The sequence below is a fragment of the Lacerta agilis genome, chromosome 2, assembly GCF_009819535.1.
Source record: "Lacerta agilis isolate rLacAgi1 chromosome 2, rLacAgi1.pri, whole genome shotgun sequence".
Lineage (NCBI taxonomy): Eukaryota > Metazoa > Chordata > Lepidosauria > Squamata > Lacertidae > Lacerta > Lacerta agilis.
The window spans coordinates 106,019,234-106,046,470 of NC_046313.1; the positions used below are offsets into that span (position 1 = coordinate 106,019,234).

The window sequence follows — 27,237 nt, forward strand, 5'->3', positions numbered from 1 at the left end:
GATTGGTCTATTCAAGACACTCCGCGTGGGGGTATGTGCTATAAACGTGTAACGTTTTGTAATCCAAATTGCTATTGGCCATTGCTGCTAGCCTGAGGGCTGTCAGTCATCTCTTTGAACTCCGGGATTCTTCGCCATGTGCCCTTGCCTACGGGAGACGGGCTCTTTTCTCTTAAGTTCTGGTTTGTGAGTATGTTATCAGCTAGCCATAATGTACATCGTTTTTATTTTATATTCTTGTAACCTTACTCTTGAGAACTGTGTAACCAATGTTTAGTTTAAAAGTTCTTTCTTTTTAATAAACCTTAAGAAAGGACGTTTTGTCTGTGTTTTATCCCTCTTGACTGCAAAGCTAATTCTGGTGCCTGATCGCTAGTTCCCTACTGATTTGGGGGTTTTCCCTTGACTGCGCCAAGGAAACGGGACTGTGCAGTTTAGAGAAGCCGGAGGCTTTATCCCTTTTTGCCCTCGTGCTTGAAACTGGCAGTGATTTGTTAAAAGGGTGGTGGCAGCTCTACTGAGGTTTTTTCGGGGGGTTTTGGGTGTGGAGTCCCCAACCCCTGGGTGACGTGGTTAACGTTGCCTTGTGTAACAGCTGAACATCTCTACATGGTGGCAGCGTGGTGGGACAAGACTTTGTCAGTCAAGAGGTAATTAAAACTTGTGATTTTTAAAACATACTTCTCAAGAAGGTTACAGGTGTTTTTTTTTAATTTTGGATTAGTGAGTTAGGAATGGCGGGAGGATATGATCCCAGGGAATTGCTCCAGTCTACAGGAGAATGGGGATGGAAGGGGGTTGCTGCCCCTTCCTTCCAGTTGCAGAAGCCTTTGGAAAAGTCAGTCCAGGGAGCTCCAGGGGGGGCCACTTCCCCCAGGTTGCTGACTGCAAGAACTGTGGACGACGAGGGGGGTGACACCGATACAGCCAAAGAGAGGGATGTGCAAGGTGGAGCGGGACGCCGGGACCAAGAGGCGGAAGCTTCGGAGTGTCTCCGGTCAGCTCCTGAGCGGTGGACGCAGCAACTGCAATCCCATGGCTTAGTAGAGGTGACCGCCACGTCGTTGTGTCCTAAAGCAGTTCATCCTACAGCTTCAGAGCCAGTAGTCCGGCAGGGGGAGATGGAGGCGCCACCACGTCGGAATTTTGAATGGGTGAGAGACGGTGCGAGGGGAGGCTACTGGGCTCGCGAGATACAGGAGGGGGAGCAATCTCAGCTGAGCGAAGGACGACGGATGGCCAGTCCGGAGGGACGGGGTTATCGAGAGTCGCCAAGACGGCCCCTGGAAAGTAACATCAGCATTGGGCGAGGCCAGCTACGGTTGGAGCCGCCACTGCAGGATGTTGATCAAGACCTGACACGTTTAAGAGAAGACGCTGTCCGGGTGGAGCAGGCTTGCTCTAAGGAAAGAGGACTGCAGGACCGGGAAAGAGATCAGCCTGTTCCTTATCCATCAGCCAGTCCCAGAGGGGTTGCGTCGTCCATGGAGCCGGGGGCCCCGAGAAGGCAGACGTGCCAGCATGCTGAGATGGGAAGCCAGGTGCCCCGCGCTCGTGAACTGCGAGAATACGCGGAGGGAGCCAGGCGCCCCGGGGGGTTGCAGTATTTTCCTGGCTATCGCCAAGACCCTGAACCTCGAGGTGGAGCTGAATCGCGCGCTCCTCGTGAGTATTCTTTGAAAGACTTCGATTTAAGGTTTTTTCCTAAGTACCAAGCACCCACGGATGTCTTGAGTTACCTTACTCTTTTTGAGCTTACTTGCAAAGAGCTAGGTGTCCCCTTAAGACTGTACATGATTTTGTTACGTGCTCTTGTGAGTGGGGACTTGGAGGATTTGATGGGACAGCTGCCTCCAACGCAAGTTATGAATTATGAGCGTTTCCGCGAACTTGCAGCACAGAGATTTGGCCTTAATGCGGAATCGTACCGCAGAGCGTTCAGAGAGGTGGAGAAACTTGACCCTGATGAGAGTTTTTTGTTAGCCGCTGCCAGAATGGCGCAGAACTTTGACTTGTGGCTATCCTCAGAAAGGGTGCAGACCTTGGCAGAATTAAAACAGCTCCTGGTTCTTGAACAATTCTATCTGAACTTGCCAGCAGAACTCTCGATCTTGGTGGCTGACAAGTCGCCTACTACTTGTGAGGAGGCTGCTCAACTAGCAGAGAATTTTAGGCAGAATCGGCCCCATTTGATGCCGAAGCATCAGCCAGTAGGGAGGCGAGTTTCAACCCCTGGAGCTGGTGGGAAGCCTGCCTTTCAGCCTAAGGACTCGGAGTCAAAAGCCTCCTCTGTTTCAAAGAGTCCGGCACCAAGTGGAAGGGATAAAACTAAGGTACCGCCCTCGTCTGGACTTTGCTTTTTCTGCAAACGGCCGGGACATAAAAAATCGGTTTGCCCGTTACTTTTGGCTAAGCGTGCTCCAGTAGCCACTTCTACTCCTGCGGTGCGAGCCGTACAGCAGCCAAGGGAGGACTGGGATGCCGAAATACAGCGGGCAGCTGCTGAAAGTAGTAATGTTGCGGAGGAGAAGAGCGGGGCTGTGTCGCCTAGTGGGAGGATTTCCACACCGTCAGTTGCAGTACCAACGCCAGCCGCTGTATCATCACCAGTTGTGACCAGTGTTCCTGATGTGAGGGCAGCTGAGGTTCCGGGAACTACTGTGACGGCACCCCACGTGAACTGGGAAAAGATGCAGTTTACAGCACCTATCCGGATGATCAACATTCGTGTGAGCTCCTTTCGAGATACAGGATCGGATATCACCAGTATCTCCAGGGCTTTGGTTTTGCCAGAGCAGATTCAACCCACTCGTTGAAAATCTCTCCTTATGGCATCAAGACACTGCTATTGAAGTTGGGCAAATAGATCCCCTCCCTCTCCTGGAGGACTAGCAGTTTCTAATTCCCCTGCAGCTTTTAGGGTAGGCAAGGGAGACAGCGAGCCCCCCTCCCTCCCCTGGAGGGCCAGCAGTTTCTAGTTTCCCTACAGCGTTTGGGGAAGGTAAGGCAGACTGCCCCCCTCCCTCCCTCCCCAGCCCGGGGGGGAGGGAGGGGGGCAGTCTGCCTTACCTTCCCCGTCTGCCTTGCCCACCCTAAAAGCTGCAGGGGAATTAGAAACTGCTAGTCCTCCATGGAGAGGGAGGGGGTCTATTTGCCCCAGACACTATGAGGGAATTAGAAACTGTTGCTCCTTCAGGAGAGGGGGAGGGCTTATCCACCTTGCCTTCTCCAGCCACTGAGGGGGAATTTGAAACTTCCATTGGGATAGGAGATTGTCAAGTGTTAAAGCAGGAACAGCAGGACGATCCTACCCTGCAGGCATGTCATGAAGCAGCCGGGACTGTTCCCAGGGGAGAAAGGAAGCTTCGGTTCCTGTACAAGGACAGACTTTTATATAGACAATACTGGCCCAAGAAGATTCAAGATAAAGAGTCTATTTTGCCATTGGTTGTTCCAGAGGCCAGTCGCCCTAAGGTGTTAGATCTGGCTCATTCGGGTGGGCTTATTGGGCATCTTGGATCGTTACTTTTATTGGCCTGGTGTGTATCAGGGATAGCCCTCCCCACACTCTCCAGAGTGTGCCTTTGAATGCAGAAGTCTTTGCAAAATGGGGAGTGAATTTGGTGGGACCTTTGCCTAGGACGCGCATTGGGAAGGTTTATTTCTGTACTCTGATTACTCTACAACAGGGGTGGCCAACTCCCAAGAGACTGCCATCTACTCAGAGTTAAAAACTGGCAGTGATCTACCCCCTTTTGGGGGTTTCAGGTCAAAGTTGCTGAGCTTTTTTTTAGGAAGGAGGAAGGCCCATGGGGGGGGTTGGGTCAAAGTTGTGGAGTTTTTTCAGGGAGGAGGTAAAATGTTGAGCTTTTTTTTAGGGAAGCCACAGTTGTTCAGCTTCTTTGGGGGGAGCCAACGATCTACCAGTGATCTACCGCAGACATCCAGTGATCTACCGGTAGATCACGATCTACCTGTTGGACATGCCTGCTCTACAAGATATGCGTGGGCAATGGCCCTTTCAAATGGGTCAGCTCAGAATGTGGCAAAAAGCCCTAATGTCTGCTTTCTGTTCCTTAGGGGTTCCAAAAATATTGGTTTCGGACTTGGGTTCGAACTTCGTGTCACAACTAGTTCAGCAGACTTTAAAGTTAATGGGTGTGTGTCATAAAGCCATTATTGCTTACCAACATCAAGGTAATGGTTTGACAGAACGCGTACAGAAGACATTGGTTCAGATGCTACGAAAACGTGCTTTAGTCCATGAGAATAGCTGGGACCAAGATTTGCCCCAGTGGCGGCGGCTTATAATGACTCTCTTCAAAGGAGTTTGGGGTTTGCCCCAAACCAACTTGTCTTTGGACGGTTGCTCAATTCACCCCTGTCCATGCTCCGGAAGGAATGGGACTGTAGTGAGAGGATAGTTTTAGACTTCCTTCAGTGAGCGCTTATTTTGCCAACTTGAAACAGTCATTGTCTGACCTTTGGTCTTTGGCTCAGGAAAATCTGGAAGGGGTGAGGGAAGAGCAGAAGCGTGTTTTATGATTCCAAGGCAGTGGAGAAGAGCTTTGAAGTGGGGGATAAGGTGTTGTTGTTAAGACCTACCCGTCCTCATAAATTAGCAACAAAATGGGTCGGTCCTGGTGAGATTAGAGCCACACTCAGCTCTGTGTGGTATTTAGTTGAGTGAAAGGAGTTGCACCCAAACACCTAGAGAGTATCATGCTAACTCCCTGAAATTGTATATGAAGCCTGTGTCGGCCCAAGTGTTAGCTGTTTCTCCTAGCCAGGAATTTGTTCCAACTGTTCCCAGTGATTTCTTAGAGGAGCTCAAACTGGTTGATGATCCTTTTGATGCTTTGAATGTGTCTCACTTAAAGTAACAACCAGCTAGGGAGCTTTTCCTGTTTTAGTTCCTTTTGAATGTGATTTCAGTCAGGACCAGGTTAACCTTATGTGGTGTAACATCAATTTGATATTGTATCTGTTACTACCTCTTGTGTACATAGTAGTGATGAAAATGTGGGGCCTTAAAACCCCAATTTTCATCTTAGGAGAGGGGGTGTAGTGAAGTAGTGAATACTATATTCTAAAATTCGTGATTCTGTTGCAATGAACGCTGGGAGGTGGGCTAAGTGGTCAGTATACTGGAATGTGCTGGGCCTCTTTAATTAGGAATGTTATTTCTGCCAAGCTGTGTGGGGAGTAGTCTGTGTGATTTACAGGCTGAATGGGGCCATGATCTCAGCTGTGTCAAGAGATAGCTGTTTTAGCCCACTGATAAAGTCCGCCAGCCTGGGAAGAAAAGGGAGGAACTTCTTTGGTCACCCACTTTGGCTGTAAACCATCTGCAGCTGTCTGATTCTTTGACATCTGAAAGACGAATGACTTTTATTCTTTGGTTCCAGTTACAGATAGGTAGCTGTGTTGGTCTGCCATAGTCAAAACAAAATAAGATAAAAAAATTCCTTCCAGTAGCACCTTAGAGACCAACTAAGTTGGCTCTTGGTATGAGCTTTCGTGTGCATGCACACTTCTTCAGATACACTGAAAAGGAAGTCACCAGATTCCTTGCCTTTCCCTATAAGACCAAATTCCAGTGTTAACAGTCGTCTACAGGTTTTCCACACCTATCAGCTGATCACCCATTCCCACCACCCTTCTGAGTAATACCCCTCCCCACTCCCTCACTATATTTAAGGATCTGGTGACTTCCGTTTCAGTGTATGAAGTGTGCATGCACACAAAAGCTCATACCAAGAACAAACTTAGTTGGTCTCTAAGGTGCTACTGGAAGGAATTTTTTAATTTTTAATTTTGTTTTTATTCTTTGATTGGTTTAGCCCCCAATTAGTCATTTATGTGGATTGGTCTATTCCAGATACTCCACGTGGGGGTAAATGCTATAAACTTGTAACGTTTTGTAATGCAAATTGCTATTAGCCATTGCTGCTAGCCTGAGGGCTATCAGTCATCTCTTTGAACTCCGGGATTCCTCGCCATGTGCCCTTGCCTACGGGAGACGGGCTCTTTTCTCATAAGTTCTGGTTTGTCAGTATGTTATCAGCTAGCCTTAATGTATATCGTTTTTATTTTATATTCTTGTAACCTTACTCTTGAGAGCTATGTAACCAATGTTTAGTTTAAAAGTTCTTTCTTTTTAATAAACCTTAAGAAAGGACGTTTTGTCTGTCTGTGTTTTATCCCTCTTGACTGCAAAGCTAATTCTGGTGCCTGATTGCTCATTCCCTATTGTGATATTTTTGTATTTGATTTCTGTTGGAAGCCGCCCAGAGTGGCTGGGGAAATCCAGCCAGATGGACGGGGTACAAATAATAAATATTATTATTATTATTATTATTCCCTACTGATTTGCGGGTTTTCCCGTGACTACGCCAAGTAAACGGGACAGTGCAGTTTAGAGAAGCCGGAGGCTTTATCCCTTTTTGCCCTCACTGCTTGAAACTGGCAGTGATTTGTTAAAAGGGTGGTGGCAGCTCTACTGAGGTTTTTTTGGGGGGGGGGGGGTTGGGTGTGGAATCCCCAACCCCTGAGTGACATGGTTAACGTTGCCTTGTGTAACAGCTGAACATCTCTACAGATGGTTAGAAGCTTCTGTGGAGCTCTGTAAGGACGAAGTGAGTTCCCTCTTCTTGGGTTTGCCATAACTAGACTGCCACTAGATTACAAAGAAGGAAGGGAGCCAATAGAAAGTAGACTATTGCTGTGCCTACATTTTCCAGCCTGCCTTGGGGTCTAAAAAAAGGGGGGGGAGGGAAGGCACTACCTTTCCTTAAAGGGGCAGCGTTGTTATTCCTTCTACCTAATACTAATACAGATTTGCTGTCACTAAATAACAGGGGGCAGAGCACCTAGCCCACCTCACAAGGTTGTTTGGGACGATAAAATCGGAGGGGAGAGACTTTTGTACACCACCCTGTGCTTCGAGCAAAAGGGGGATTAAAATGTTATTATATGCAGTGCTCTTTTTTTTAATAGGAAAACAAGGTGCCAGTACTCACCATGGTTACAGCAAATGCCATATTTAAAAAAAAAATGGGGGCAGAGGAACAGGGGTGCGTTGGGTGCAGGCCATCCTGGGTGTCACCACTGAGGGGGGGTGACAAAATGATGGGCGGCACTCACTGCGAAGCCTGCAGAGCGCCTGAGCCCCCATCTCTCCCTGGAGAGACGCGTGGCTTGGGCATGTGCAGGTTCCGCACTGCCGAAACGGTCCGCCCACCACCTCTCCCTCAGCTGGAGGCCCCACAGTGCACCCCCGCCCCTATGGGAGGCTCGCCCTGCCCCTGGCCGTGCCACCCCAGGCGCCCGAGCAGCTTTCTCCGCCACTGGGGGGGGGGGAAGGAGGTATCAGTACTGCGTACCCTTGACTACTTCCAGAAAAAACCCCACTGAATATTGGTCAAACACGAGACCTTTAAAACATGCTTTTTAAAATGCTGCAAGTTGCTTTGAAACCTTTTCGCAAGAAGCCACTTAACTGATGAAGTTGTTGCTGTGGTACCTCAGGTTAAGAACTTAATTCGTTCTGGAGGTCCGTTCTTAACCTGAAACTGTTCTTAACCTAAGGTACCACTTTAGCTAATGGGGCCTCCCGCTGCGCCACCAGAGCACGATTTCTGTTCTCATCCTGAGGTAAAGTTCTGAACCCAAGGTACTATTTCTGGGTTAGCGGAGTCTGTAACCTGAAGCGTCTGCAACCCGAGGTACCACTGTATAAGAAAATATGTATTAATATCAATAAAGGTCAATCCCTTCCTCCTTTATCATACATACTTGAATAATGTATGTGTTTATGTACTTTGTACCAATGTGGTATGAAGGAAAGAGAACCCCAAACAAAAGAAGACCCGGATTTTTATACTTTCTCACAGCACAGCGGAGTACGTCACTGGAGGGGCGATCACTGGGATTAAAGGTGAGTAGTTGTGAGAAGTGTTTTGGTGAAAAACAACAAGTAAAGTTAGGAAACAGATGACCCAAGAAGTATGGAAAGAGTGGAGGATATTCAAAGAATACTTAAGGAATAGTGGTATAAGTGGAATCCTAATGGCAGATGCAGACTGAACCTTTAAAGTAATAGAGACTTAAGGATGGAAAAATATGATTTGTAAATGAAATCTATAACTGTACGCGAAATAAATATAATAGTTTAAAATGCAATGAGGATAATTGGAGGTGCAAGAATTTGTTTGTAAATAAGAAAAGGATAGTAGTATGTATATATGTCTATTTTGTGTGTTTGTGTTTGTGTATATGTGTATTTGTATTTGTGTACTTTTTTAAAAGAATAAAGAGAGATTTAAAAAAAGTGTTTTGGTGAAGTACAGTTATTATAGTTAGTAACACTTTGTTTACATGCAAAGTTCTTAACTGGTGTTCACAAAAGAGTGGAAGGTTGTGGGTGACAGTTATCGGTATTTCTCAGCCCATTCCGTCCATCCTACTGATGTCTGTCTTTTGTGATTTTATTATTACAGAGTGAAGCTGGGTGGTTCTGCTTGAAGCGTTTCCTTGCAGGAATAATGACTATGGGCTTTGGGTAAATCTGGAGCTTATGTTGATGTTCCCTGACGCCTTACGAATTAAACGTAACATGTTCCTGTGACAGTTTGTGAATGACTCATTGAAATAAACAGTTGCATTTATAAATTGGTGTCATATCACTGTGGACCCTGTAGGTAGAGCTGTGGCGCTGTATTAGTGCTTGAGCTGTTATTGTGCAGGATCAGGGAGCTACACGTAGCTTTCGATTTATACAGGACTTCATATACAAAATCGGCCAGGCACAAGAATAGTTTTTTCCCTTGTGCCATTAAATTGCTAAATTCGTAGTTGTATAGCTTAAGGGGAGGTAAAATATGGGTGGGGTTTCTTTACTTCTTTGTATTGTGAGAGGAACAGTGTCTGTATGTTTACATTGCAATGTAGCCGAAACAAATTCCAAGTACCGGTATGTTGGAAAATGTACTTGGCCAATAATAAATTATTCCTATTCCTATTCCTATTCCTATTCCTATTCCTATACAGATATATCCAAAAAAAAGTGTGGATACATTTACAAAAGTGTTTAAAAGACTTAAGGAGAGCTGCATTCGCAGAAAAGATGCAAGTTGGTAGAAAGTACAAGTACATAAGCACATACATAATTAAAGTATGATAAAGAAGGAAGTGATTGACCTTTATCGATATTAATACATATTTTCTTATAACAAAGTTAAGGTGCTTATTTGTTGCATTTGTCGCTTTTTACTACTGAAGTGTTTCAAAGCGACTATAATAACATGGGGGGGGGGGTTCCCCTGCATAGAGCAACAGGCATTGAAGTCTGAAGAAGTGTGCACGCACACGAAAGCTCATACCAAGAACAAAATTAGTTGGCACAGAGCCTAGGGCTTACTGATCAGAAGGTCGGTGGTTCGAATCCCCACGACGGGGTGAGCTCCCGTTGCTCGGTCCCGGCTCCTGCCCAACTAGCAGTTCGAAAGCACGTCAAAAGTGCAAGTAGATAAATAGGTACCACTGGCGGGAAGGTAAACGGCGTTTCCGTGAGCTGCTCTGGTTCGCCAGAAGCGGCTTAGTCATGCTGGCCACATGACCCGGAAGCTGTACACTGGCTCCCTCAGCCAGTAAAGCGAGATGAGCGCCGCAACCCCAGAGTCGGACACGACTGGACCTAATGGTCAGGGGTCCCTTTACCTTTACTAAGGTGCTACTGGAAGGAATTTTTTTATTTTGTTTTGTTTTGACTATGGCAGTCCAACACGGCTACCTACCTGTAACAGGCATTGGAGTCGTCACATAAAGAAAGAGCATTAAAAAAAGACTGTGTGTGTGTGTGTGTGTGTGTGTGTGTGTGTGTGTGTGTGTCTGCCTGCCTGCTTGCTTGCTTCCTCCGGCCCCAAGTCCTGCCCCAGCCAATAAGCACGAGGAAGAGGGTGGTGCCTCGAGGCCTCCCAACACCGCACAGTCACACTTCCTCAGGCTGACTTGAGACGGCCAGCAGCTCTTTCCAATCCCAGCGTGTGACGGTTTCCCACAGCTGCCTTTGAGGCCCGGCTATTTGGGGCAGCTGAGCAGAGAGAGAGGGGAAACCTTGGCCCGTTGGCCTGGGCGCTCCAGAACTCTCCTCTGAGTGGGTATGTGGTGGTGGTGGTGCTGCTGCTGCTGCTGCTGCTGCTGCTGGCTAGCCTAGACTTTGCTTTTCTTTCTCCCTTTTAGGCTTTTTGGCGCTGCAAAACGCCTCCCTCCCCGCACTTGGGCCACCCTTTCCTTTACCACCTTCTCCTGGAGGCAGCTTGGCTTTCTTCGCACCCTCCCCACCCCCTCAGCCAGCAGGTGACCGCTTTTTAATGCTTGGCTTGTGAACCCAGTCTCATGGTCCTGTTTCCCCTTTCTGTTTCCTATCTACCGGTAATCACCCCACCTGCTGGGGGAGGGGGGATGTTTTCTGCAGCTTTCTTGTGTTTTTTTTACAGGGGGGGGGGTCCGCTCTTCAGCCCCTGCGTTCACTTCTAGGCAGTGTTCGGGAGCAGAGGAGCCATCGCCAAACAGTCGTGTGGAGGAAACGTCAGAAATGCTGCCTTTCCAGTTGTTGCTTCTTTGCCTTTTAGAGTTTGTTACCGGGAAATTGAAAGGAGGTTTGAGAGACCTCCCCACCCTCAAACCCCCCCCCCAGCCATTACGAGGCAAAGAGCTGCTTCTGCACATTACCAAATATAGCCATGCACTGATAAATGAATTGATCAATAAAGAGCATGCCTACTGGCAGGGACGGTTTATATATAATATAGCAGGGTTAAATGTTTCCTTATTTAAATTTTACACAGCAGCAAGCAGATTGCTGACTCGTTTGAGTCGTTTTTAATAATTATGTCTTCTACCTTCCTTCCTTCCTACCTTCTTGGTTGTTAATCGCTTTTATCCCACTTAAAATAAATACATATGAATCTGAATGATAACAAAACAAGCTAGTTTACTGTCAAGATTCATTGAGTACATACTTAGGTTTCAAAAGTTATAAACTATATATTAGATATTAGTGAGTCCTACTACTTAACACTTCTATCAGCAGCAGCCTAACCGACCAACGGACCAAACTGTCACAGAGAGGAAGTTAGTCCTCTCTTAGAATGTTGGATTTAACTGACATATCCCACAGTCACCACTGAGGGGGATGACAAAATGCCGAGCGGCACTCACCGCGGGGCCTGCATTGCGCCCGAGCCACGCGGTGGCTTGGGCACGGGCAGGCTCCGCACTGCCCAAACAGTCTGCCCGCTGCCTCCCCCCTAACTGTAGGGCGGCTGAGTGGGAGGAGGCAGGCAGACTCTGGAGGCCCCGCTCTGCGCACCCTGCCCCTATGGGTGGCTCGGCCTGCCCCTGGGCGCGCCACCGCAGGCGCTCGAGCAGCTTCCTCCAACACTGGCCACTATCCACTGTTTTGCTTGTGATCTCCTGGCTGAAGTCTCTTTCATGTGACCCCCAACTGGCTCAATGGGAAAGCTTTGGAGATTCATATAAAAACACTCCAGTGACGGATTGACATCATTCCAACGTTTTTCTACTCAGAAGGGAAATGGCTAGCAGGGGAGGAGCTTGGGATATGGGATGGGGGAGCCATAATCCCTGAAGGGTCCCCATTGCCTGGGTGGTAATCGCTGGCTTCCTGGCCAGAGGCGGAGGAAGAGGGTGGTGGGGGTGGGCTGCCCTGGGTGTCACCAGTGAGGGGGTGACAAAATGTTGGGTGGCATTCACTACAGGGCTTGCAGTGCGCCTGAGCCACGCATCTCTCCTGGGAGTGACACTGTGGCTTGGGCGGCCACAGGCTCCGCACTGCCCCAAACGGTCCGCCCGCCACCTCCCCCTCAGCTGTAGGGCAGCTGAGTGGGAAGAGGCAGGTAGACTCCTTGGAGACCCCACGGAGCAACCTGCCCCGGCTCGCCCTGGCTTGCCCCGCCCTCGTGGGCAACTGGCCCAGCCCTTGGGCGCAGGGCACACGCCACCCCAGGTGCCTGATCAGATTGCTCCACCGCTGATCCTGAGTGCTAGACACGTCATCATTCCAAGTGGATTGGGGTCTCGGACAAGACAAAGAGTGTGCTTAACTTGGTTGGGGAAACAGGAAAATGTAAATACTTTGTTTCACCTAAAGATTGGAAGGTGAAGATCATATGAAGGACAGGACAAGCCTGGTGCTCAAGTTTCTGCCAGAAGAGCCTTCCCAATTCATGACATAGTTATGACAAATGTATGATGTTTTACTAAGGGGGTTATGGGTAATTTGAGGCATTTTCTTAAAAAGGGGAGCTATCCTTTGTTCGGGGCTTCTCTCTGCTTCGTTTATGTGGTAGTGCGAAGTCTTGTTGCAACAATAAAGATCAGGCCTACTAGCCGCTGTTTTGCTTCGATCTCCTGGCTAAAGTCTCCTACTTGTGACCCCTGACCTGAACGTACGGGAGCCAAGGTTAGGCGATTGTGGGGTGCTGCAAGGACTCCCTTTTACAAGTTCACCCTGTGATTCCCCCTCTACGTTCCTTAAACCTGCATGTCCTCTCCCTTAGGAAGCTGATCCTTTCCTGCAAGTAGCAACCGATCCCCGGAGCAGCTGCTGCCATGACCTCGGTCCGCGAAGTCTCCAGCATTGCCGAAGACCTGCTGTGCCCTGTCTGCCTCTCCATCTTCCAGGACCCCCGCATGCTGGTCTGCGGGCACAACTTCTGCCTCTCCTGCTTGGAGAGCTGCGTCGTCCCCAAGGGGCAGCACCAGGGAACGTGCCCCGAGTGCCGGGATCCCTTCGACCTGAAGGATGCCGCCCGCAACAGAGTCCTGGCCAACTTGTCTGAGAAGGCCCGGCTCCTCCGGCTGGAGCAGGGCCCCCCGTCGGGTGGGACCGGGAGCTCGTACTTTTGCGAGGACCACGAAGAGCCTCTCAAGCTCTTCTGCAGCCAGGATGAGGCCCCTGTCTGTGTGATCTGCCGGGACCTGCCTCAGCACCAGGGCCATAGCTTTTTGCCTATCAAGAATGCTGTCACGGGTTATCAGGTAAGGAGCCTGAGGGTGCTTGAGTTTCTGTGGGCTGGTAGGTGGCCGCAGATCTAAGGTTGTTGGGATCCACTTTGCTCTGTCTTAGAACGCCCAAGTTTCACCAGCCGGAACCAGGTAGAAAAGAGGGGCTGTGTTTTCTTTCTTTTCTTTTTTCGAAATTTATTTATTCGTTTTTTCAGATTAAAATTTTACGGCCACGTGTCCAACATAAAACATAAAAACAAGATTCCAAGGGATCTCTTTGACTTCTCCTCTCCTTTCCTCCTGCGTCTTTTATAATAATCCAAATCTTCTATCTTTCCATTGTATCCAAAATTCACCATTAAACTACAAGTGATAATCCAATCCTACTAACAATTTTAACTAGTTTACAGTGATCTTTTAAGATAAGTTATAAATTTTCCCCATTGTTAAAATTTTGGTCTTCCTGATTTCTGATTCTTCCGGTCATTTTAGTCATTTCGGCATAATCCTTCAACTTGATCTCCCATTCTTCTCTGGTAGGGACTTTATCTTCTTTCCATCCGTGTTTTCTTGGTGGGTAGGCAACCTGCTCATAGAATTAGGGAACTGAATTCCTCTGAGCACATGCTCAGCTCGGGCATTTGTTTTCCTTTGGGGAAGGGTCGTCGCTCAGTGGTTAGAGCAGTGTTTCTCAGCCTTGGGTCCCCAGCTGTTGTTGGACTACAACTCCCATCATCCCTGACCACTAATCCTGCTAGCTAGGTACGATGGGAGTTGCAGTCCCACAACAACTGGGGAGCCAAGGTTGATAAACCCTGGGTTAGAGCATCCGCTTTGCCCACAGAAGGTCCCATGTTCAATCCCCACCATCTCTAGGTAGGGCTGGGAGAGACTCCTGCCTGAAACCCCCAAGAGCTTCTGCCAGTCAGTGCCGGCAGTGCTGAGCTAGCTGGAGCAATGGCGTGACTCGGGATAAGGCAGCTTCCTAACTGAACCCGTGGTCCTGTCACACACGAAACCTGCTATTCTGCTGGGATGGGATAGGGGCAAGGCAGCCTTGGATGTCAGTACAGTGTGAATGCACCAGCGGAGTTACTTTGTGCTCCAGTTTGCACTGTGCCAACTTCTCCACTGCCTCGCCTGTCCGTCCTGGTAAGCAGCAGCGACCCACCTACCAGGAAGTTAGTGTAGCAGCTGTGTCCCACTTCTGCCCTTCTCAAGTATATCCATGCCTTGTGTGAGGGATCCTTATTCCCGATCCCTCCCTTTCGATACTTCCCCAACTGTGTCTCTCCCTAGGTTTCACTGACGACTAGAATGAATCCTAAAGTGTTCATATGGGAGATGTCTCTGGGGTACCTCAGTGCTTCACGTTCGAAAACCTCTTGCCACCTATGGGATCTCCCTCCCCGGGTTCCCAACTACTGCAGTTTGCCTCACCTTTTTGGCAACTGCGTGGCACCTTTGGCTTCACTGTCCAGCCCTCTGTATGACAGGAGAATAAGCAAACCGTTTCCTCTTCCACAGGAAAACTTTGTTCTCTCCTCTTAGTCACACCTCTTAAGGCACTGATACACTGCCAGAGTCAACGAACGTTGAAACACATTTAACTTTATTGAGGTAACTTGAAAACATGGATGTCCAGGGTTATTACTGTTACAAATCTTCTTCTCATGTAATTCAGCTTTGTTACAACATAGCATTGGTAAAGACCTTTCCTCCCATTCCCCAAAGCCTAACCCCGCCCGATCTCTCTCCAACCCTCTCACCCTCTAACCCTCCTGACCAACTGCCATTTCCCCCTTTAAAAGGGCGAAAAGCCCCGCCTCCTGCGAGTGAGCTGCCAGTCACATAGAGTGGGTGTTAACTCCTAATACGCTGGGCTCCTGACCATACCCAGCCTAAGGGCTGATCCGTTACACCTTGTCCCTACCTAGCCATGGGGCAAATTATATTTCAGAAGTAAGCGTGCCTGGGTACACAAATGAACCATCCTGGGAGATTCTGCTCTTCTGCTCTTAAACGTATTAAGGCCCCTTCTCTAATTTTTGTTAGGGTTTCATTTTCTTTGCTTTTGCTTGTTTTTAATGACATTTTAATTCGAATCGGCCATTAGCCGCTTAGAGAAGGTGTGACGGATTGGCCCTAGGGTGGAGGAGTTATTACCTCCCAGCTCAGAAGGAGTTAATCCACCTTCAACTTAACTGACAGCTCAGCCTTTGGGGGCAGGTCGGTTCCCGGTTTAAAAGGAGGGAACAGCCGTTTTTGACAGTTGAGAAGAGGGAGGGTGTGTGTGGAGACAGGGAAGAAGAAGGGTGTGGGGCCAGGATAGTGGTGGTTTAGGTTAGGATTAGTTTAAACCACAGAACCTAAGGCTTGCTGATCAGAAGGTCGGTAGTTCGAATCCCCGCAACGGGGCGAGCTCCCATTGCTCGGTCCCTGCTTCTGCCCACCTAGCAGTTCGAAAGCACGTCAAAGTGCAAGTAGATAAATAGGTACCGCTCTGGCGGGAAGGTAAACGGCGTTTCCGTGCGCTGCTCTGGTGTGCCAGAAGCGGCTTTGTCATGCTGGCCACATGACCCGGAAGCTGTACGCCGGCTCCCTCGGCCAGTAAAGCGAGATGAGCGCCGCAACCCCAGAATCAGACATGACTGGACCTAATGGTCAGGGGTCCCTTTACCTTTACCTTATAGTTTGATAGATGTTTCTGTGTTACTATAACTAAGATTGTGAAAGCATGAATCTTTAAATCAACTGTGTTCTCAAGAAAATAAAGTTCAGTTCTTTTTGGTGCCAAGGAGGAATCATCATTATTGGTCCAGCAGGGTACCAAAGCTCACAGAGGTGTGGACTCAAGAAAGGGCAAAACTTACCTGAGGAAAGGGAGGTGATAGTTTGTGTCCTAGAGTCATACAGAAAAGCGTTAGATGGGGAAAACCTAGAGTGCCACGAAGTTGCCAGAGTGTTGAGGCAAATCAATAAAGTGGGGATCCGAGCTGAGGGAGGCCCTTTACTGTAGGCAAGAGTTAAGAGGTTGTCCATTTAAGTAACCCAGAGTATTGAGGATACCAGGCCACGAAAGCTGGAAAAAGACGCTCATTACTAATAAGTCCTTGAAGTAAGAGGGGTTTGTATTTGAGGCGAACCGAGTGGAGGGGGGTTGGCTTTCACCCCTGTACCCTTTTGGACACAATTTTAGTAATTGAGGGGTGGGGTTTGTCGCAGAAGGCAAAATATATAACATCAAAGATCGAAGAGTTAGTAGGGATTTGACCATACAGTCGTACCTTGGATCCTGAACACCTTGATACTCAGACGTTTTGGCTCCCGAAGGCCGCAAACCCAGAAGCGAGTGTTCCAGTTTGCAAACGTTCTTTGGAACCCGGACATCCGAAGGGGCTTCTGATTGGCTGCAGGAGCTTCCTGTAGCCAATCAGAAACCGCACTTTGGTTTCAGAATGTCTTTGAAGTCGAATGGACATCCGGAACAGATTCCATTTGACTTCCAAGGTACGACTGTATTAAATTGTTCTACTGGAGGTTTGTTCACGCATTACGGGTGTTTATGTGAGAGCATGTACACATGGCGATTTATATAGCTCCATTGCTGCATACACAGACTGCGCACAGGTAATTGTCAACAGTTCAACTATCTGTGCACACAAATTGTGCACTCATTAAATGTAACATGTGAACATTCATACAAACTTGGGCATTCTAGACCCCAGTGCTTCATATTTTGCCCAGCATTTGAGCACCAAACTAGGCATGGGATTTCCCACAGTTGCCACCAGCAGACCTAACAGATGGAGATGGGCAAATCTCCTCTCCTCGTGTGCTGCAGTCCCAGTGAAATCTGTGAGGTCCTGTTCCTGCCACCACTTACTTAATGAATATCCTGATGCAATCTTGTAACTGGAACTGCCAGGGGTCGACCTTGGGACTCGTCATGCCTGCACAGCCTATGTTCTTATCGGAGAGCTACACACCCTCCCTCTGAGATAGCCGTAAGTTTTATCTCTCTGGCAGCAGAATGGTGCAGGGTGGATAAACAAATAGAACCAAGGCTTCGAAGTCTGAGTGCAGTTGTCCACGTATGCAAACACAATAGATATTGTGTGTTGGTTTGCTGTATCCCGGCTGGATTTTATGGTGCGGCGCAACATTCAAGCCCCAAAGTGCCTTCTCCAAACCTCTCTCTATTTATTTTTTATATATATATATATATATATATATATATATATATATATATATTGCATTTAATAATATATGTTCACATCAATATTGTCCACTTTAATATAATATATGTTCACATCAATATTGTCCACTCTGGCTCTATAGAGCCCATTGACTCCCCCACCCCACCCTACCTGCCTCATGGCTTTCAAAATTAACCTTTATGTTGTTGCGTTTTGTACTTTTTCCAGTTCTAGATCACTCATTACAAAACAAAAAAGTTGAATTTAAATTAAGATAAACAGGGAGAAAGTTAATCATCACAAGTCTTCAGAGTCTGCTAGTGATGTTAACTGCTTACAGTAAACTTTCAGTTACAGGTAGGTAGCCATGTTGGTCTGCCATAGTCAAAACAAAATAAAATAAAAAATTCCTTCCAGTAGCACCTTAGAGACCAACTAAGTCTGTTCTTGGTATCTGAAGAGGTGTGCATGCACACAAAAGCTCATACCAAGAACAAACTTAGTTGGTCTCTAAGGTGCTACTGGAAGGAATTTTTTATTTTATTTTGTTTTAGTAAACTTTCAAATATTGTATAAATTTACTCCTGTCTTCATAAAATACTTGATCGTGCTGGTTTCAAATTCTTCCTGTCAGCTTCGCCAGTTTCACAAAGTCCCATCATTTTGATCTGCCACTCCTCTTTTGTTGGTACTTCTTGTTGTTTTTGGGCTAGGAGAATTCTTGCCGCAATTGTTGCATTCATGAATAGTCTTTTATCTTCTCTTGGTATCTCTTCCCCCACTATACCCAATAGAAAGGCTTTTGGGGTTTTTTTAAAAACAAAAGTATTTTTAAACATTTTCTTTTATCATATGTGGTGGACTTGCAAAGTGGTAAAGGCTTCCTGGGAAATGATATATAATGAGTTAAAGAAAATGTTCCAAACCCATTCTCTAACTTAGGAGCAACCGAGCCCCGTGGTGTGTTGAAAAACCAGTGAGGACCCTCTCCGTATGTGCTTTAATAAGAATCACAATTTTCTTTTTGTAACGTCTTTATCGAAAGTTCAAAAAGTACATAACTATATGCGCACCAAACATGGTGAGACGCAAACCAAAAAAGAGAAACAGAGAAACGGAACCCGTGCAGAAGGGAAAACAAAGGGGGGGGGAGGTGGAAAAACCCCCAAACTGAATATTTTACAAGGTTGTTATTGTACTTCACCAGATCTTAACCTATTACAGTATTGGTGAGAATGGATTCCAAATATCATTGAGTTTTTCCGTGGCAAGTCTGCGTTTATACGCAGGTTGTTGCGAGTTTGTATAAGTCTTCAATCCAATCATAGAAGGGAGACGCATTTTTATTTTCCCAATTCATCAGTATCACAGTTTGAAATGCGTGTGGCACCTATGAACACCAGGAGTAAAAGCCTAGTTTATACAGGCGCATCATTTGATTTTGTACCACGTGATTTCCATGCACTCGATAATCTTATAGCTGAGGTTCCCAGCTCTGAGTGACGTGGGAGATCGGCCACTGGAACTCCCATCACGTTCTTCTGTTCTAGGTGATGAGGAATTTCATGAAGGCGAGTGAGTGCCCTGGCAAAGGAGCAAAAGAAGCTGCCTTATACAGAGTCAGATAATTAGTCCATCTAAGTATTGGCAGTGGCGGCCAGGATTTCATAGAAGTGTAGTGTTGGAAGGGACCCAAGGGTCATCTAGTCCAACCCCCTTTCAGGCAGGCGTTTGTTCCCGGCCCTACCTGGAGATGCTGGGGATCGAACCTGGGACTTGGTGTGTGCAAGACAGATGCCCCACTTCTGCCCTTCCCAGCCCTGTGTCCTTCCTCTGCCCCCCTAGGTAGAAATCAGCTGGGCTGCCATTGGTGGGAAGCCCCTTTCTCTTCACCCAACAGAGTAATGCAGGAGGAACAGAGCTCTCCCTCCTCTGTCAGCCCCCAGCAGACTTAAAAAAACACAAACCATTTTTGAAGGATGTTGCACTTTGTGGGATTATTTGCAAGGCTGTTTCAAAGAAGGGGAGTTGGGGTGTTGCTTCCAATATCTTGGGTGATGCAAGAAAGCAATATGGGTACCCGTCTCCCCCTCTCCCTTAGGGCAGCTTGGAGGGGGTGATTTGGGTTGGGGGGGGGTGTCTGCTGTGGGTGGGGAAGTCAATAATTCCACTCCAGCACCGATTTCCCTGGGCATTTCCAAACAACTAGTTGGTTGAGCATTCACCCAGATTTGTTTTCTGGGAGGTGAGATAATCTTGGCCATTTAAGTATGTATTCATCCTGTTTTGTTTGTGGGAAGGTTAGACTTCATTGCATCCAGCAAGTATTATCCAATATCCCACACTTCTTGGGGCATCTTCCTGTCACTTCTCTTATGCCAAAAAGTCCAGTCTCTGGGGGAAGTGGGTTTTGTTGCACTAAACTACCCAGTCAGCTGCAACCGTGCAGCCTAAATTTGCCAGTATATAATGTACTTTGGCCACCTCATGAGAAGAGAAGACTCCCTGGGAAAGACCCTGATGTTGGGAAAGATGGAGGGCACAAGGAGAAGGGGAAGACAGAGGATGAGATGGTTGGACAGTGTTCTTGAAGCTACTAACATGAGTTTGGCCAAATTGTGGGAGGCAGTGAAGGATAGGCGTGCCTGGCATGCTCTGGTCCATGGGGTCACGAAGAGTCGGACACGACTGAACAACAACATATAATGGAATCCCATTTGAAAATAGCAACAGTCTGGGGGGGGGGAGAGAGAATCTCTCTCTCTCTCCCTCTCTCCCCCCTCCCTCACAAACAGCTCCCCTGCATTACCTGTTGTTTAACCCTGAATGTGTGTATGAACTCTAAAGATAAATATTTTCTGAGATGCAATCTGTGGCATTCAATCTGTGATGGTTCATTCATGCATGATGTGGGTCATGATTTGGTACTGTTGCTGTAGACACCAGTGAATGGACAGGTGTGCGTCAACCAGTCTTGTAAAAGGCAGGGGGCATGATTCAAGCATGTTTCTGCCAAAATAAAGCCCACTGAATCCAAGGTGCCGTGTCGTAAGGTTGCTTAGTGTTACAACCTTTGAGTCCTTCCCAGAAAGAGCATGTTAGAACAGGGAGGTGGGAGGGGGAAGAGACCAGTAACCTTTTGCTTGCGTCTATTCATTTCTCTCTCCAGATCTTTTGCATGGTTGTTTGTGTATTCCCAATTTCATTTGTGTATTTATTCAGGATAAACTGAAAGCATCTCTGGAACCCCTGGAGCATGGGGTGAAGTGGGCCATAAATAATCAGTCTCAACAGCAGGAGGCCATGGAAGAACTGGAGGTAAATTTTAAAGGGAAACAAGAATATGATGGGCTTAGTTACAGGTAGGTAGCCGTGTTGGTATGCCATAGTCAAAACAAAATAAAAAATAAAAAAATTCCTTCCAGTAGCACCTTAGAGACCAACTAAGTTTGTTCTTGGTATGAGCTTTTGTGTGCATGCACACTTTTTCAGATACACTGAAATAGAAGTCGCCAGACCCTTATATATAGTGAGAGGGTGGGGAGGGGTATTACTCAGAAGGGTGGTGGGAAAGAGTGATTGGCTGATAGGTGTGGAAAACCTGTTGACGACTGTTAACGACTGCAATTGGTCTTACAGGAAAAAGCAAGGGGTGAGATGGCTAAAAATAGCTTTATCATGTATAATGAGATTAGAATCCAAAGTCTCGATGCAGACCAGGTCTCTCCATGGTTTTAAGTTTGGTAATTAGTTGCAATTCAGCAACTTCTCTTTCCAATCTATTTCTGAAATTCCTTTGTAATAAGACAGCTACTTTGAGATCTTGTATAGAATGTCCTGGGAGATTGAAGTGTTCTCCTACTGGTTTCTCTGTCTTGTGATTCTTGTGTTGTTTATACGTGATGTAAACCATGGCTTAGTGTTATGTTTGAACGCTGCTCAGCAACATAATTACAGCAAACCACAATCTGAAGCCATGGTAGTTGGCTTATAAATCTTGGCTTGTTTTAACTATGGCTTGGTGTTGCATGTGAACCCAGCTAGCACTCTTCCTTAACTATGGTTTGCTTAACTCAGCGCTGGTGTTTAGGAATGCAGGAAACTGCCATATACTGAGTCAGACCATTGGAACATCTAGCTTGCTAATGTCAACATTGACCGGCAGTAGCTCTCCAGGATTTTGGAAAGGGGTCCGTCGTACTAGTCCCTGGAGATGCTGGGGCTGAGGTTAGGACCTTCTCCATGCCACAAATTGGGCAACTGATTCGGACAGCTTGTTATCTGTGAACAAAAGGCCTGTCAGCCGTAAGCTTAATTTCAGCTCTCTGTGATTCGCTGTAGAATCTCATTCAACACCTGTGTGGCTGCATCTTCATTGAGTTCGAGGAACTGCGTGAAATCCTCAACGAGAGAGAGCAGAACATGATGGAGACGGTTAGGCAGATGAAGGAGGAGAACCAGACAGAAATGGAGAGAAGACTGGAATATCTGAAAGCGTTCAGCTCAGCTCACACAGAGACCATATCAGGGATCAAAGCTACCTTGGAGGAAACCAATGAATTTGCCTTTCTGAAGGTGAGTCTTGGTGCTTCCCAGTCCCTTTTTAAAGATTGAATAACAGGTGTGCAGTTGCCAGTGTCTTGCCCCTGTTCCAGATGTTTTCATTTAAGGAAACTGCTTGCGTTTAGGGCTGGGGTAGGGAACTGGACCCAGCTACCTTCCCCACCCACCCCCAGGCCATTTTGACAGGGGGCGGCGGCTGCCTTTCGATATGGATTAGCTACCAAACCAGGTTCAGATTTATTGTGTCAGTTCACAAATCCCTAAAAACAACATGGGGCTAATATACCTTAAGGACCGCCTGGTTCCTTACGCTCCACTTTGATCACTGTTCTGATGGGGCACTTTTGGTGGTCCCCCACTCCCCTGAAATTTGGCCAGCCTTTACCCAGGACAGAAGCTTCTGTGTGGAATTCCTTGCCTATAGAAGTCTGTCAGGATCCATCCCTGCTCTCTTTGAGACATCGTTTAGAAATGATACTGTTCAGAAGGCCCTCTGGAACCCGAAATTTTCTGCAACCAGTTTTCTATTGACATAGGTGTATTATGTTCTAACTGCTATATTTTCTATGGAAGTGTGGTTTATAAATATTTAAGTCTGTCTATCTATCTACAGTGGTGCCCCGCTAGATGAATGCCTCGCTAGACGAAAAACTCGCTAGACGAAAGGCATTCGCTAGCGGAAGGCTGCCCCGCAAGACGAATTTTTTTTCGTCGCGAAAACCGCTACTTGTATTGATGCTTCGCTAGATGAAAAAATCGCTAGACGAAGACACTCGCAGAACGAATTATTTTCGTCTAGCGAGGCACCACTGTATCTATCTATCTATCTATCATCTACAGAGCCCAGCACCTTTAAAAAACTACAGTTCCCAAGATTCTTTGGGGAAAGTCATGACTGTTAAAGTGGTTTAGGAGTGTGATGTGACCCCTTACAGTTAACTTGACATTATTAACCGGGGGTTAGCACCTTCTGACAGTTCATTGTTCCCTAATCTTCCCTGCCACCAGATTGATGAATTTGGGTTGACTGTTCTGTAAAGAGGGCTTGATGGTCTAGTTCAGGCACGTCCAACAGGTAGATCGTGATCTACCGGTAGATCACATCACTGGACAGCTGAGGTAGATCTCAAGAACTTTGGTTCCCCTAAAAAAAGCTCAACAACTTTGACCTGAACCTCCAAAAAGGGGGTAGATCACTGCCAGTTTATAACTCTATGAGTAGATAGATTGCAGTATCTTGGGAGTTGGCCACCCCTGTTGGCTGAAGCTATGCAAACTTGCTTTGGCAGGCAGTTCCAACCTTGTTTGTTTATTTTTCCCTCCAGGGAGTCAAGGAACTGACAGGAAGGTGAGTATCTGCATTGCTCTGTATATAGACATTGGCTCTGATCCTATTGCCTCCATGTGTGAGGACTTGAAGGGTTACCAAACGCTCGCCTATAAGTTTTATGGATTCCATTGGGACTCCACCAACCGCTATATAGGCTGGTCAAACTCTGACAACTTTAACAATTGTTCCTGTTGATCAGCAGTCCCATGCCTCCCCTCCAAACTCTTTCTCCTGCAGTGTTTTATGTCTGCATATGCTTTTGAATGCAGATTACATTCTGGATTTATAGGCCATAGAATTGGAAGGGACCTTGGGCGTCAATCTGGTCCAGCCACCCCTGCTCAGCGCAGGATTGGCAATGCAGGATACAACCAAGGTATCCCTGACAGGAGGTTTGTTCATCCTCTCCTCAATAAAAGAGAGCTCATTCCCTCCCAAGATAACAGGGCTGCACAATTTATTCCATCTATTTAGCCAATTAGGAATACAGTCGTATCTCAGATGTCGAATGGAATCCGTTCTGGAAGTCCATTCGACTTCCAAAACGTTCGGATACCAAGGTGCGGCTTCCAATTGGCTGCAGGAAGCTCCCGCAGCCAATAGGAAGCTGCGGAAGCCCCATCGGACGTTTGGCTTCTGAAAGAACATTTGCAAACCGGAACACTGCGTTCGGGAGGCAATTTGTTCGGCAGCCAAGGTGTTCAAGGTCCAAGGTACGACTGTACAGGAAGTTGCCTTATCTCATTGGGCCACCTAGTTCAATACCTGTCACAGGAACCTGCGTGCCAGTCAGTAATCACACAGTTCAAAGATGGAGTTAATTCTTTATTAGCAAAAGCACAACCTCCACAGACTTGGTTGAGTTTCAGACCTAACGAGCAGAGCAGCTCCCTTCTGGCGGTCTGCTGCCATGCAAGTAAGTTGCTGAGACTGAAAGTCCCCACCTCCTCTCCAGGGTTCCCCCCATCCACATAATCAGTGGCTGCAGCTGTGTGGTCATCCTCACCTCCACCCTTCTCATTCCTCTACTGGTTCTGGGAGACCAGGGGGGGGGAGAGCTAGGTGGATAGACACGACTCCCTGTGTTCCTAATGACTGCTGAATTGGGTTGGTCTGCTGCTGATGCTGCCCCAAAAAAAAAAGCAGACCAAACAGATTCCTCCTCCATCTTCACCCGTTTGTCTGTGCGCTTGGGAACTGCAGAGCAGCAGGGCAACAGCTGAGCACCTTCCCAGTGTTTTGTAGTGGTTAAGAGCGGTAGACTCGTAATTTGGGGAACCGGGTTCGCGTCTCCGCTCCTCCACATGCAGCTGCTGGGTGACCTTGGGCTAGTCACACTTCTTTGAAGTCTTTTGGCCCCACTCATCTCACAGAGTGTTTGTTGTGGGGGGGGGGAAGGGAAAGGAGAATGTTAGCCGCTTTGAGATTCCTTCAGGTAGTGATAAAGCGGGATATCAAATCCAAACTCTTCTCCTCCTCCTTCTTCTTCCCATTCCCACATGCCTTGTGTTATATATCTATTCCCTGTAGGAAGGTGCAGGAAAATGCCTTGTGGCTCTTCTCGTCAACCTGTGGGTCAGGCAGTGGCAGAATCTCAGAGGTTGTTTCCTGACCTGCTCCGCTAAACCCTTTTTAGTTGAACTTTCTGGGGAGCTGAAAACTCAACTTTTTGTACCTTTCCGAGCACAGTTCAAAGTGTCAGTGCTGACCTTTAAAGCCCTAAATTGCCTCAGCCCAGTACACCTGAAGGAGCATCTCCACCCCCCATTGTCCAGCCCGGACACTGAGGTCCAGCGCCGAGGGCCTTCTGGCAGTATCCTTCCTGCGAGAGGTGAAGGTACAGGGAATCAGGCAGAGGGCCTTCTCGGTAGTGGCGCCCACCCTCCCATCAGATGTCAAAGAAATGAACAACTATCTGAGTTTTAGAAGACATCTGAAGGCAGCTCTGTTTAGGGAAGCTTTTAAGGTTTGATGTTTTATTGTGTTTTTAATATTATGTTGGGAGCCGCCCAGATGGGCCGGGTAGAAATATATTATTATTATTATTATTATTATTATTATTATTATTGTTATTGTTATTGTTATTGTTATTGTTATTGTTATTGTTATTGTTATTGTTATTGTTATTGTTATTATTATTACATGCAAATATATGGAACTGTGGTCTCTCCTCTCTGCAGAGTCCAGGAAGAGGAAATCAAGGAGGAAGGCAACCAAGATGAAGATACTGGTGAAAATCTGAGCGAAGGCAAGGCCGGTAGAGATGTCACTGATGAAGAAGAAACTTACGAAGGAGCTGAAGCCCAGGGCGCAGAAGGAGAAGATGAGGAGCGGGCCATTGTGCCTGTAGATCCAGCTCTTGAAGAGCTGGAAGAGTTGCTGAATTTTGATTCCTGGAAGGAGATGCTGAGAAGCATCAGTATCGGGGAGACCTTTGCCCCAGACTCGCCTTGCCGCTCTCCAACTCCAGAGAAAGACATGCCCCAGCTGGAAGACAGCGATTCCTTACCCAAAGAAGCACCTTGGCGAAGCACTGGCCCCACCGAGACGCCCACCATAGCTGAAGCACCGTGTCAATCACAGCGCAGCTCGTACTTTCGCAACTTCCAACAGACACCCTCTTTTGGTTCTTTTCCGCCCTTTCCTTTCGGAGGGTTGTTTGGGCCTGCACATGGGTGGACATCTCCTAACAGGCTGGGCCGTTGTGCGTTTCAAGGCAGGAGAGGGCCACGTAGCCAACCTTTTGGCCCCCGGAGGGGACAAGGCAGAGGGTATCATCCGAACACACAGACATCCCAACCCGGCGGAGGCAGCGCTTTGCTTCAGCATCACTGGATGCCCCGAAGGAACGAGCCACGGAAGCCCAGAGAAGCCCACGTCCCGGGGCAGGGAGGGCAGGGCAAGCCGGAACAAGCGGGTGGGGGGTCCTCAATGACAGAGCCGCCCAAACCAAGGGAGGCTCACGGTTCGGGGCGAAGAGGAAGAGGGGGTTGGCCCAATAAGCAGAAGACCCAGTCCAGTGCAGATCAAAGCGGAGGTGGATATGCAAAGAACGAGGCTCGTGCCTCAGGGCAGGCAGGGTCAGGACAAGAGCAAACACCTGCAAAGAGGCCCCCAACCCACAACAAAGGGGGCGAAGCCTCTGGAAACAAGGGCTCTCAGAATAAGCAACACGGAGGGCGAGGGCGTGGTAGGGGCCGGGGTTCAGCCAAGGGCCCCCAGGACAAATAGTTGTTTCTGTCAGAGGTGGCTGCCAGTGGACGCCGAAAGAAGGACGTATCAAGAGAAGCGACCTTGTTTGGGGGTGTGGTTTCATTCATTGCCCTTATCTCTCAGCCTCGGTCGGTTGCTGGAGTTCATGCGCTCTTGCAAAAGCCGCTGTGGGAAGGAGGACACGGGACTCGAGGGAGAACTTTGCTCTGGTCCACTGGCCTGCTTTGGTGTGTCCAAGCCGCATACATTTAGCTGGTCGATGTAGGTGAGACGATTTCAAAACCTTTGGACTTTAGAATGTGCCTCTGATTAATTGGGCAGTAGTTTCCATTTGTTTTGTTTTTAATGCAATTGTGTGCATTTCAAGTACTAGGCAACAACAAAAGCCTGGCAGTTTCATTACTTTCCAGAAGATGCATTTTCCCTGCTCTCTCTTATTTGTGGAAAGAAATGGTTCTCCTAAAAAGAAATGGTCCTCTAGTCCAAACCCCCTGTAATGAAGGGATCTCAGCTAAAGCATCCCTGCAGATGGCCGCACAACCTCTGCTTACAAACCTCCGAGGAAAGAGAGTCCACAGCTTCCAGAGGTAGTCTGTTCCACTGCCGAAACAGCTCTTAACTGTTGGAACGTTCTTCTTGATATTTAGTCACAGTCTCCTTTCTTGTAATCTGAAGCCATTGGTTCAGGTCGTACCCTCCAGAGCAGGAGAAAACAAGCTTGTTCCCTCTCCCAGGTGACAGCTCTTGAGATACAGTCGTCCCTCTGGTTAAGTACTTAATTCGTTCCGGAGGTCCGTTCTTAACCTGAAAATGGTTCTTAACCTGAAGCACCACTTTAGCTAATGGGGCCTCCCGCTGCCGCCGCGCCACCAGAGCACGATTTCTGTTCTTATCCTGAAG

At 47.6% G+C, this 27,237-nt stretch overlaps 1 protein-coding gene across 1 annotated transcript; it reads left to right on the top strand.

Moving 5' to 3' along the window:
- Positions 1–12,574: 12,574 nt before the first annotated feature.
- Positions 12,575–26,460, top strand: LOC117042389 (E3 ubiquitin-protein ligase TRIM58-like). The gene is made up of 5 exons (XM_033141935.1): positions 12,575–13,065; positions 20,454–20,549; positions 21,573–21,806; positions 23,120–23,142; positions 25,305–26,460. Exons 1-5 carry the CDS (start codon positions 12,637–12,639, stop codon positions 26,353–26,355), a joined length of 1,833 nt encoding a protein of 610 aa, XP_032997826.1. The 5' UTR covers positions 12,575–12,636; the 3' UTR covers positions 26,356–26,460.
- The last annotated feature ends 777 nt before the right edge of the window (positions 26,461–27,237 follow it).